At 30.9% G+C, this 13,194-nt stretch overlaps 2 protein-coding genes across 2 annotated transcripts; both read right to left on the reverse strand.

Moving 5' to 3' along the window:
- Positions 1-753: 753 nt before the first annotated feature.
- On the reverse strand, positions 754-7,875 carry LOC130451730 (cullin-4B). The gene is made up of 5 exons (XM_056790943.1): positions 7,509-7,875; positions 4,893-5,972; positions 4,019-4,824; positions 3,134-3,286; positions 754-1,378 (listed from the first exon to the last, which is right to left on the reverse strand). Exons 1-5 carry the CDS (start codon positions 7,636-7,638, stop codon positions 1,283-1,285), a joined length of 2,265 nt encoding a protein of 754 aa, XP_056646921.1. The 5' UTR covers positions 7,639-7,875; the 3' UTR covers positions 754-1,282.
- Positions 7,876-9,649: 1,774 nt separating this feature from the next.
- LOC130450757 (60S ribosomal protein L17) lies at positions 9,650-13,167 on the reverse strand. Its single transcript, XM_056789369.1, has 4 exons — positions 13,062-13,167; positions 12,781-12,871; positions 12,441-12,713; positions 9,650-9,875 (listed from the first exon to the last, which is right to left on the reverse strand). The coding sequence occupies exons 2-4, from the start codon at positions 12,859-12,861 to the stop codon at positions 9,675-9,677; spliced, it is 555 nt and encodes a 184-aa protein (XP_056645347.1). The 5' UTR covers positions 12,862-12,871; positions 13,062-13,167; the 3' UTR covers positions 9,650-9,674.
- Positions 13,168-13,194: the final 27 nt, after the last annotated feature.

Here is a 13,194-nt window from a genome sequence, read left to right on the forward strand (position 1 = left end):
GACTTTCATCTCTATTTAGTAATGAAAAAAAAAAGCTTGCTCATGGTCAAATTTTCATGCATAGTGCCTTCTGATATTTTTAGAGCCTCAGCTATCTTAAGCAATTTCAATTTGCGATTAGATATAATTAATCAATTTGTGGACTTTTTTGATGTTTAGCATTAATTGGATGACCTGAACGTTCACCATCATCGGTGTCTATGCTTTTCGATGGAGCAAAGTCCTGATAACACTTTTGAAACCATTGCTGAACTCGTTTGATATTTTTTTTCATCAAGAAGCGAAGATAAATTAACACACGAAATTGTTTTCAAAATAACGAAAGTAGCTTCACTTAAATTGCTGTCACTTTCTTCTGATTAATCGAAATGTCATTAAATTTGACACATAGTCTTTTGAAAGTTGATATTTCATAAACATCATATGTATTTGACAGTGGCAGTCACACGACTTATTGGGCGATGTAATATTTTATCGTTTTTCCTCTTCGGTCATGATGCTTGTTTAGGTTTTGATCTAAGTTTATTTTCTGTATCTTTAATTACTTATATCTCATTTTTTTCTTCCCAACGCTTTTATGCTAAAACAGAATTTTTTGTTGTTATTATCTTTATATATTGTTTGTTCAGTTTCTTCACCGAATTCTTTCCAACATTTCTGTTTCGTTCTTCTCTTATTTTGTTTTATTTACTCTTCTTTGGAATTCAAATGTTGAAAGATATTTTTATAAATGTTAAAAGTAAATGAAAAGACTCTGTGATATAAATTCAAGTATATTTTAATAAATAATCTGTAACAAAACCATATGTTTGAGTGTACAAAGAAAATATATAAAATTTAATAACAATTGTCGTACCTTCCAAATGTTCAGCCTAAACAAAACCCAGGAGTGTAGATTTACTATAGATAGGGTATCAGTTAGAAAAGTAAAATGTAGACTTTTTATTATGGGCACAATCAACTCCGACAATTACTTATCGATCATAATTTAAATTCATGCTAATTTCGTGTTTGACAATAAAGATATTTTTGTTATAGTACTAATGAACGAGCTTGGATGCGATCTTTATGTCAAACTTGTCAATAGTTGACTGGTTTTGATGCAGTTTTCCTAATTAAAATATTATAATAATTAAAATTTCATTATTTTCAGGACACATAAAATAAATTAAACTAAATCATTATGTACATTAGGTATAGAAAAACGCCAGAACTTTCACTGGACTAGATATTTTTTATCCGAAATCTTGGAGATATTGATAGGACAATATGAACTTGCTACTTAAGCGACGTAGTTGTATTGATTGGGGTTGTCTTTATCACGTTCCATATAATCTCTATCGATTAGGGACTCAATGCGTTTTTTCAAATCTGCAGGCTGGAAAATAACAAATCACATTATATTTCATATATACAGCGCTTCTCCAAAGTTCTCCCCTCTTTTGAACGTCACAATTTAAACCCATTAAATCTGGAGTTCCACAAGGGCCATTAATATTCACCGCAGACTTCACAATCTCCAATCACATTTGCGGACGACACTCTAATAACCTAAAGTAACATCCGCAAATATACAAGAACATATATTCGAAGAACAGAAGAATGGCTCAAAAGGTGGAGAATAAATATCAAAGGAAACAAGACCCCAAATTAAACTTAAACAAATAAACTTTGAAATGAGACAATTTTTTGGTAGAGAATCAAAAATGTAGTTAGAAAATGAAATATTATTGTACAAGACAGTCATGATTACAATCTGGATTTACGGATCAATAGCAGTCATACAAAGGGCGCAGTCTAAGATTCTGCGAGCATTATCGATGCTCCTTAGTATGTTTCAAACCAAATGATACACGAAAACCTTCCATTTACAACAGTGCAAGAAACAATACAATGAAGAAGTCAAATGCATTTCCAAAGGCTGGAATCACCCGTTAAACCCTTACCATTGATGCAAGGAAGAGAAGATCGAAGACTAAAGATAAATTGGTCAATAGACCTAAAATGAGATGTGGAGGAGATCTTCTTATGCTGGGGCCACGCTAGCGGCTAACGTCAATGACCATTAGCGCGATAATTGTTTGCGGGTGACTACACTTGTCAATGTGAATACCTATTATTGGCAATAAAAACGGCGTTTTACTAGGATTCAAGCAAGATGAGCGTCGACGGAGCTCTGTATTTCATGACAATACGTAGTGTGGCCGCTTCATGGCATTAATTCTCGCGTTAATTTCTTTGATGTACCGCCACTTGATCTATCGCCTAACGCCAAACGGTAATGTTAATGCTGTTGTTAAATTATCGCGTTAATTAATGGAATTTCTCGTTAGTGTGGCCCCATGGCTACAGAAGAGAAGTCTCATTAGAACATATACGAGTTTTTTTCATTGTAGCCTCCAACACCAAATAACCTATAGAATTGTAAATTCTAATTGTTATTGAAAAAACATTATATAAAAAAATGAGTGTTTATTTATTTTAACTACCAAAAACATCGTAAATCCAAAAAAAATTAGTATGGTCAATTTATCGGAGAAAAATAGTAAACCAAAACAATGATCAGCACGTGAACATCCCGGGCGAAACGGGGCACGTCCAAATCAGTGGCACCATAATATTGGACGAATAAAAAACCGCGTTGGAAGGGAGAGCGCCGCATCGCTAGAGAAGCCGTTTGATTAGGTGTAGTACAGGGACGGCATCGTATTGCAGTGAGATTGTTAATATTCCCCTAAGGGGGGAAATAAAAAGTTTCATTTTAACGCTATCAAAAAACAAATGATTATGAATATTTATAAAAATGAAATGCAAGAAAATGATGAAAATATTGACACGTGTTTACATTCCATATTTTTGTAATAAGAATCGTGCATAATTATTTTTATTATTAATCTGCTGTATGAAACCGCAAATTATTTCTTAAGTGCGAAGTACGGTCCTGTTACATGCTCGGCTTTGGTATTTCCAATTCTGATCACGTGCACTTTACGTGAATATGTTTTAGTTTACTATTTTTCTTCGATCAATAGACTTTAGTAGAGAAACTTACAATAAGTCTTAAAAATGACGGTTCAAAAGAAAATAGAAGGGTGTGGACTTTTAATAAGCACTGTATATGATGAATCCTTACCTTTACTGGAAATTTAAGTTGTAAATACAACTCGCTGATAAGCAAATTGTGACCAAGTGTTTTCCTCATCTTCATAATACGCACGATTGCAGCATCAATTTGATACTGTCTGTCTTGAAATACTCTCTCTTCGGTAGCTTTCTGTTCTTCAGTCTGCAACCATTAAAAATGATACCACAATTGTTAAAACAATTAAAATTTTGGAGCTTCGATATCAAAACGAACGATGCGCGTCAGCGCTCAAACGTAAGCTTCAAGAATTTTTTTTTTGGCGTTATAAAAAATACTTACATCACAATTTTTTGTCAAAAGGTTCTTTATTAAGTGTCCTTCGCAATAGTTAGAAAAAATTTGGAAAAATTTTAGGGCTTCGACTTCAAAACGAACGATGCGCGTCGGATCTCAAACGTAAACTTTACGAATTTTTTTTGACGTTATAAAAAATACGTACATCACAATTTTTGGTTATTTGTTTTTCAATTAAGTGAATTGTGAAATTAATAAATATTTTCTTTGTTTTTCGGTTTTGTCTTCTGTTCAGAATCATGAAATATGTAGTTTAATAGTTTTTTATCCACTTAATCTTCAATTTTTGGGAGTAAAATTACGTTACCTCTAATAATGTCATTATTGTCAACATTTTTTTGCAAAATTTCAGTTTATTTTGTAAAAAAATATTCGTAGTAAAAATCCGTGGATGGCACAGGGTTCATAATCGAACATGTTTAAAGTAGATAAAAACACAGAAATATTTGAATCACTAACAGATAAACACTCTAGTTTGATTAAAGGTCTATATTTGTGATTTATAAAGTTCAAATTCACTAAACTATGAACCTTGATAATATCGTTTGAATTAAAAGTAGTAAATGTACTGGTACTTACAGTTTCCTTCATTTGAATTTGATTAATTTTAATTCGGAATAACTTATTAGTAAACTCGTTATTAAATCTAAATTTATCGCAGTCGTCAATGTCTCTTCCTTTGGGAAGTTTATTGAGAACTCTAGCTTTACCACAGGCTAAGGACTGAAGGGTTCGTCGCAGTTCTCCATCTTCTATATTAGTAGCTGCTTTAATGTATTCGAAAGTAACTTCATCATATTTATTGAACAATAAAATAACCAATGTTTGAAACAAGGAAACAACTAATTCCTTTGGTCCTGTTTTAAATGTGGCTCTCAATACACAATGGCCCAGAGTGGGTTGCCACTGGAGTTTTCTTCCACTATGCTTGCTGAGATAGAAATCCTTAAAAATATCCTGAAATCTCACCATCTGATCAGGGAGGGTGACATCCAAAGCTTGATAAGTCGGCCAATAGCCCATTGTGAGAATGCTCACTGTCATATCTATAGGTGCTAGATTTCGAGTATTAACATTTAAATGTTGTTTAAAGGCCACATTTATATCTTTACTAAGTTCCATATCTTTAAACATTCCCTCCAATTTGGAAGTGAATCCTCCACCACATTCTTGTTTCAGTTTACTAAGCATACTTTTTTCAGCATCTACACTCGCGGATTTTCCTACAAGGAGTCTTTTCGCTAAATCTTTCTTGTAAAAGGCTTCAAATACATCTTTGCCATGAATAAAGCGAAAAAGCACCATTATTTTATCAAGAAGTCTTTCTAATTCTTCTTCAGTTGCTTCTTTATTCCCAGCACGCAACTTAGAATCTACAAATTTTGCTAAAAGAAAATGATAGAAATATGTTAAAAGAGACTATAAATCTTGCAAAAAATAAATTTGTGCATACCAATTAATTCTGCTGGTTTGTTGGTTCTTTGATTTACAAAATGTTCAAAGGCCTCTTTGAGAGAATTGCCGAATTTCTCATTTTTATTAAAGCATGTAATGACTATGTTATCCATAGAATCTTTAAAATCTAAAAGTTCTTGAACCATTGTTTTATCTTTCTCGGGATCAATTACAATAGTTTTCCCCCTCTTTTTAATATATCCGTTAAAAGATGTACACAACTCGACAAGTCCATTCTTAACACGGCTCAATAATTGGTATAATAAAGTCAAATCACTTGTTCTATTTTCATTTAATAATTGTTCCAGTCCTTTTTGGAGTACATTAGTAACATGTTCGCTAAGTAATTGTTTTTCTACTGTATGTATTAGCTGATATTTGGTGCCGGAATCCAAATAATGTAGTACTCGCTCATTTTCTTCTTGGATTCTTTTATCTACATGCGCCAAGTAGTCTGGAACCTCCAATTCTTGCATGAGCCTTTGTCCTTCAGCTGCATACAGACGTTCTGTAGATTGTAAAAATTTCTGTTCAAAAGCCTTATCATATATTTGTAAATCAGTCAACATCCTCAAAAGGGATTTGAGGAGAGTTCTGTCAACTTTATCACCATTTCTTTCCTTCTCTATCAACATTAATAAGCCTTCCACAACTCTAGTTTGCACTAAAGTATTCAAAATAATATATTTACTAAATAACTCAAGTCCCATATCCCAAATAGACAAGATATTCGGATTCTGAAGAACGTACGTTCTATCCAAGTAAAGAAATATACTTCTAATCATTATCATTTGATTACAGTGGGCCAACCAAGTTTCATTCATCTTCTTTAAGAACAGAAATCTATCCATTGATTCAGCTAGGAATTGCTCTATATTATGAGATACATGATTTTCAGTTAGATTATATAACCGGGTATACAACGTCGGGGCCATTTTATGATTGCACATATTTTCTACTGCTTGGTATAATTCTTCCAGAGAATACTGATTAGGTTTGGACTGCTGGATAGCTAAGACAGCACTTTTGAGTTTTTCCCATGTCTGCTCACGATAATCATCTGGAAGTTTTGGTTCACCTAAAAAAAAATAACTTTCCTATGATTATATCAAATATTGAAAATATTAGAACATATAATTACATCATATATTCAATTTACAAGTATACTTTTTTATTATGTTGGTACTATTTACAAATAATGAGTAATATTAATATAATACAAATCAGACATCCCCTTATTAAAATTTAAGAACCAGTCTCACTAATTAATGAATCACTTTATGAAAAGTTTTTGCTGTATTTTTTTGTTACATATCATAAGTTACTTTAATATTTGATGTTAGTTACAAAAATGATAAAGTTCATCAAAACTTTAAATGTAGTTTGGATTAATATATTCATAACATGGATGGAAATGAGTTATGTCCATCATAACATAATAAAAAAAATAATATACAAATTCTTTTGACATTTTATTGACATAACAGAATAACTTACAAAGTTGTATTACAAATTTGAGCTAGCATGTATTTTTTCCTAACCACAATTTGAAGGAAAAGGATGGATGTATGGATTTGGTCAAAATAGACATAAGGGATGGGTAGACCACCAATAATCCGCACAGCTAAAATGAATAAAAACTTCAAGTACATTATTATATTTATCAAATGTCTCCATCTCTTAAATGAGCAATAAAAATATTATTCAAAGTGAAAAACCATTTTTTAATGTCTTCATCTAGTAAATTTTATCACAAAAATAGATAAAATAAACATTGTAGTTCATAAAATTACAAAAACTTGCATACACACATCATGTGGACCTACAAACTTCTATTTTTTTATATCCAGCTGCTATAATATCATAAATTCAGTTGGATGAATCCTGTCTTCAGAAACTAAATTCGGCAAATATATTCTCAATATTTAATCTTTCATGCAGTATATACCTGACAGCCATAAGATCTAGTCTATCTATATATCAATAAAAAATTTCAATTGAAATTCTTTGGTTTTTGTGAATTAAACCCAATAATATTTTCAACAAAAAATCAACTAAAACACTCTTTGCTAGACATTTAAATTTCAAGTAAACTGTCTTCATGTCTATTTCTTCGATATAAACTAATAAGAAAAAATTATATTATCATGAAATAAGGTTCAAGAAAAATTTCGTATAATGACATAAATTAAATGAAATTATAAATTTTGATTTAATTATATTCTTCATCTTGTTTATATACTATTTATTATCTTATATACTTCCATTTTATTTCAAATGCTATTTTTCATAACCATAAATAAATTACACAACAGAAAATATTAATAGTGTATTTTTAGGAAAATTTTCTCTTGGGATATGTTCAATCTAAAAGTAATCCGTTTTTTAAAATAACAAAGGCAATTTTTATTAAAGAATGAAAAAAATCTGCATGTAATGCATTTTTGTGTAGTTATGTCAACAAGTGATAAAGTTTAAGGACAACGATCAACAAATTCTTTAGTTATGTTTATAATAATGTAAAACTAGACTCACAATTTTTTCTTTTACATTATAATCATTCACTTTGGTAGTAATTTTATAAAACCAACTTCAGATTATGAAATACACTTACTCTTGAGGTTCTTGATTATTAATTTCTTCGCAGTAGGCTTAATGTTAATGAGGTTCATATTTCTAATTCCATTCTGAGGAATATTAGAAAAATTTGGTCTTCGGGTACTATTAACTGTATTTTCACTCATTTTTCAGTTGCCTTCAACCTACGATCATTCAAGGGTACTCTCAGGAACTTGAAAACAATTCTCTTTCAAGATATATCCATAACATCAATCAGCTAATTAAAATCAAAAGTTTTTGGTATATTAACGACAAGTACACTATTTTTAACTCAGCATGCATATGTTTTTGTAATCTACTGAGGAAAAGTACATCAAAATTTTTGGAGATGTCCAGCTACTATTATTGCCAACATTCAACTACAAACAACTCTAAGATAACCATAGATAAATTAGGTTTTTTTATTTGCACTTTTGCTCCACTTTATGAAGAAAATAGTGAGGTATTTTGGTTAAAAAAATTCAAAAAATGAACTAGACAAAAGGAAAAAGAAATATTTCTATATTTATTCAAGTTTGATTGTATAAGTTGATGCTTGAGATGAATAGTACCGATAACAATGAATTATTTTAGTTATTTCCAATTTTAATAAAACCAGTCGGGTAATGCATTTTTATTTCGTCATTAAACTTATAATTGAATTTTGAATGTATTAAGCTTGTTTAATAAAAAAAGTTTACTTTAACATTTAAATGACTGACGTTTCTGTCAAATTTTTATAGAAGCTTCAAATAACAAAACATACCCACTTTTAGGGTATGTTCTGTGACTCAAATTAAATGATTAAATTATGTGTATTGCCTAAATTGTTTGAATTATCATTATTTGGATTAAAAATTTAAAGAAAATATCTATTTATTATATTCCGATAGATATCTTAAGACAATTTACATCCGAAAATTAATATTTGGAAACTTTTCTTCGACTTCTTTAGAAAACGCACGCCGTACATAACAATATCATACGTTGTTTTTGACAATATATAATTGACAGTTGCAGTGTATGGCGTAGATGAGAGAAAAAAATTAAACTAATTTGCTAGAACATCATTTTCTTGCATATCTGTTCTTCCTGCCCATGATTAAACATTGTAACCACAGAATATACCTTAGGGTATCAAATCGATTCTTGAAAATTAATTTCTTTTCGTGTCACCTACGTTTTAGCTTGGTTTATGCAGTCAAAATCAACATTAAGCTAAACTTTTTTGGTTTATACAGTAAATTAATGGTAATTAGACATTTCCTTTTAGTCATACAAATGTGGTAAGCTCCTGATACTATCCAGACATTTCACTATTTTTTTTATCAGTTTTGAAAATAAAATACCACGGCGGAAATCGCCGCAATAATGCGAGTATAATTTTCATAACTAAAGAACAATGATATAAACAAAACAATACCACGAATACAGACTGATCTAAGATATTCTATGCTCATAACATCACAAAATTAAGTTCAGTTGGCCAATTCTTGGTTAAATTAGAAGTTAGTGTTAATTTTCTGCATGAATTAAAAGTAGCATTTGAGGTCTTTAACTAGTAATTTAATTTGTTAGTTTAATGGTAATTTTTAATTTTGGCTGCATAAACCAAGATTTAGACAAAAATCATATCTTTCATATTTTTGATGCAGTAGTGGATTATTAAGGCATTAAAAAAATAAAACCATTTTTACCACTTTTTTAATAACAAATACAGAGTATTCAAAACATGACGAGATCTCATCACCTTTTTGAAAAATTATTCTTTTATAAACACCAGCAAATGTTAAGATATATAGTGAGAAACTCGTATCTACTTGAAGTCTTAACACCCACTTAGCATAATTACAAAATTCGATTTGTTTTATTTTTTCTTTAGTGTTTGTACAAATGCGTAGTAGCTTTTTATAATGGTGGATATAAGGTTGGAGTATCTCTTTGGGGTAAAAGGTAAATAGCAGTTCAAAAACTTGCTAGATTGGCGCTAGTGTGAAGTTTACTCTGTTGCTAATGTAGCGCCACCTTTATTAAATACATTCCTCTCGCTACCCTCCATACTTTTCATGTGCATTACTTACCATGGACAGGCCCTTTGGTAACTAGTCTGAAATTCTGAAGTGTCAAGGGAATATGTGGAAATAAAATAAAATCAACTATAGTTTTAGCAATTGTATATTGTTTAATGTGCTACAGCAGCTGTAGCTTTAGATCTTTTGGTTTTGTCCACAGCAGCCTTCTTTTTGGAAGTCTTCTTAGGTGCTTCAGGGGTGGATTCACCTTCAGTTAACCAAAGTTCTATATGACATGGTGATGACATATAGGGATTGATCCTACCGTGGGCTCTGTAGGTACGGCGTCTTAAACATGCAGCTCTGTTTACCTATAAGTAAACGGATAAAAATAAAATAGGATTATTATCATTTCAGATGAGTAGCTTTTTTTTTATTCATTAATCATAAGGTAGATCAGCATATTTCTCAATTTTGCTGTATTATCCTACAGCTCAAGAGTCAATTAATAGGTGGGGAAAACATACAAAAAAGTTAATAATTAAACTAAGTTGAATAGTATAAATAAACAGTAATGCACTCAGATCAAATTTTAATAAAATAATGTAGTTTAGAATTTAAAACAGTGAACCCAATATACTTCAAGAGCTAGACATAAAACAGCATTGATTTAGTACACGACGTTTGAGTTCTTAAACCGCTAGATAAAAGTCAGTTTATCACCAAACTGTATTTCTGTATGTTCGTTCTAGACGCAAATGAAAATAGCAGCCTGTTTTCCACGACGAGAAATATGTCGGAAAAACTGATGAGGTACAAGCGTGAAAGTTTCTTCATAGTACTGTAGGAACCTCAACTTAGCGGGGTGCAATAGTGCCAGAAATGTATCCAGTTGGATAACCCCCGTCAGAAGAGACTTAAAGTTTTGTAAATTCCACACTGAAAAACCAACAAGGTACACGAAAAAAAATTTTTTTGGAGACCTGAATTAAGAGCAGTGCAGTAATGTTAGAATTCGGGCTGACCCAGAAACACATGGAAAAGTGGATAGAAGAGACGTCTTTTGGAAAACTTGATATTATTAACTGAGAAAAATAGAATTTACTAACAATTTGCATAATAACAAAAAATTAAGTGAGGAAAAAATGTTGGAAGATCATAACAAAACTCAAAAGAGAAATGAATTTTCATCTACATTCTATTTTAAAAAATTAATTTAATTGGCTAAATTTTTTTAGATCACTTTAAAATGATTAGCTCCATACAATTTGCTGAATGTATATTAGAATTCTAATTTGAACCTTCTATTCACCATATTTATCATTTTTCTAAATGTTATAATAGACCAGGTGCTATAGCCAAAATTTTATTAAAACCCAACATTAAAAACAATAGTAATGATTTTAGGCACACAAGTAGTTTTTGTAGAATATTTCAAGAAAAAAAATTGTTTTGCGAGCAAGGGGCCATGGAAAATGGGGAAAACCACCGGAAAACTCTAAAAATTGGTAATTCGTCAATAACATGGAAGGGATTGATAATCTATAGATACAAGTATTTAAAAAATGGAAATTCTCACTAAAAATAGTCAATTTTGGAAATATGTGTCCCAGTTGTTTATCAGTAATGGTGCGAGAGTTGTGACGCGCATGCTCAAATTAATTAGGCTATAAATTGCGTGGATTCGTGATTTGTGTAAAGTGAGATCAGATTCTCTTGATAATTGTTATAAAGTTGATTTGCTAGTTATACACAATTGAGATTTGTGAATTATTTATTCATGACTTAATAGTATTCCAAAAAACTGCAGCATAATCTTTCATTATTTATAGTTCCACATTGAAATAAATTTCTTAAAAGTGAGAGAAAAAACGAAATTATGTAAAACAAGTGAAGTTTTTAAGAAATTTTCAAACTAAAATAAGTTGAAAAGAATGAAAAAATTACTAGTACAAACAAGAATGACTGAATATGTATTATAGTTCAGAAGCCAGCAATAGAAATACAAGACCAAGTTTAGAAAAAAAAAAAAAGGAAATTTAGTCATTTCCTCCCAACTAAAAAATCGTGAAACTGTAACTATCCCAATATCTCGAGGAAATAAAATAATCACCTGACTATACTATACTGCATTATATTTTCAATGATTTTCTTTCAAATGAAAATTTTATTGATGATAGGTTATGTGTAGATGTGAATAAATATATTAGTCAGCTTGCTCTCAATGGAAAACCGTCGACCGACCAGGTTTTCCTTGACTCACTGCTAGCTGATTTTTTTTTACTGACTGAAATGACCGACTTTCTTTTTTTTTCGTTGTGTTTGGGAAGCTACTGCCGTTTATCCCACCCACCGAGCCGCAGCTGACGTTCACTAGGTTTTATTACATAACGCATATCACCAATTAGCTTTCGGCAGGAAATAATTAAACAAATTTCCACCTGGCTCCCGGACTATTAATTTAATAAATGATGGTAAGTAATCACCTGAAGTACATAATTTTTATTTAATTATTCAAAGCGATCCCCACAGACTTCCCTATCGAGTCATTCAGTGTGAAAAACCATCGGTTGGGATTGTTCAGAAATTGCTTGTATACCAAAAATCATTTTTATTGGTTTTAGTATCAGGTTAAAACCCTTGGTTCCTAGACTATAATAATAATTATTAAAAATGACACAATGTTTATGTTATTTGTTAAGCAGCTTTACTGTTTATTTTTTTATTTCAGACATGTAAAAATTGGATAAATTGAATCAAATTGCCCAGATATATAACTGATTTTATAATCACAAAAATTTCATATATACATAAATAAGCCAAACTTAAGGAGGAACATAAATTCGATTGGTGTCCTTTCAAAGTGCTCAATCTTTATATACTTCACGAAAGGTGCACTCTTAACAATTTCCATGTGTAATAAAGGTTTTACTAACCTGGATGTGTTCTACTACAAGTCTATCAACATCAAGTCCACTGTAATCTGCGTTACTTTCGGCGTTTCTCAAGAGTTGCAAAAGAAACTCCGCAGATTTTTTGGGCCATCTACCTTGTGTGGTCCCAAATTGTTTAGCCTGAGCACATCGACCTACACCACCATTAAACCTCCTAAAGGGAATGCACTCCTTTTGAACAACAACATTTTTTAAATAGGCTACTGCCCGTTTGAGGGGCATTTTTCTAATTGCGTTAGCAGTCTCACATGTGTTCTAAAAAAATAGATTTATAAGGTTATTTTTGGTGATCACAAAATAAATATTGTGGAAATAATTTTACCTTAAAATGAACCCTCAAGTTCGATCCTCTGGCTTTGCAGGATTTTGCAGCATTTTCGGGTTCACGAGCGTACCGGCCCATATTTTTAGATCTGAAAACAAAATTGTTACTACTACAGCACCAATTGAGGATATTTACTAATTTTAATCACAAATGTACAAAATATAACACACAATAGATAAAACACATCTAAAACTTTAACTAATTGCTTGTATCTATTAGTTTTTTCACATGATGTTTGAAATTTTTGGTGATTTTTAAAGATTTTATATTTGTCATACCTTACAATACTAGATATTAATAAGAAAGAACATTTAATTTGAGTAGGCAACCTATTTGACACGAGTTTTTCTAACAACGCATGCGTGCGTCAAAAAAGGTGCCCTCTTCAAGAAAGAATGTACATTTACTAAA

The sequence above is a fragment of the Diorhabda sublineata genome, chromosome X (assembly GCF_026230105.1).
Source record: "Diorhabda sublineata isolate icDioSubl1.1 chromosome X, icDioSubl1.1, whole genome shotgun sequence".
NCBI lineage: Eukaryota > Metazoa > Arthropoda > Insecta > Coleoptera > Chrysomelidae > Diorhabda > Diorhabda sublineata.

Excerpts from the sequence above, each read along its gene's own strand:
- LOC130450757 (XM_056789369.1), bottom strand. The coding sequence starts at position 12,861 with ATGGGCCGGTACGCTCGTGAACCCGAAAATGCTGCAAAATCCTGCAAA. Across the intron at positions 12,714-12,780 it reads ACTTGAGGGTTCATTTTAAG|AACACATGTGAGACTGCTAA; the intron begins GTAAAATTATTT and ends CTATTTTTTTAG. Across the intron at positions 9,876-12,440 it reads TTGTAGTAGAACACATCCAG|GTAAACAGAGCTGCATGTTT; the intron begins GTTAGTAAAACC and ends GTTTACTTATAG.
- LOC130451730 (XM_056790943.1), bottom strand. The coding sequence starts at position 7,638 with ATGAGTGAAAATACAGTTAATAGTACCCGAAGACCAAATTTTTCTAAT. Across the intron at positions 3,287-4,018 it reads AAATTCAAATGAAGGAAACT|ACTGAAGAACAGAAAGCTAC; the intron begins GTAAGTACCAGT and ends TAATGGTTGCAG. Across the intron at positions 1,379-3,133 it reads AACTTAAATTTCCAGTAAAG|CCTGCAGATTTGAAAAAACG; the intron begins GTAAGGATTCAT and ends GTTATTTTCCAG.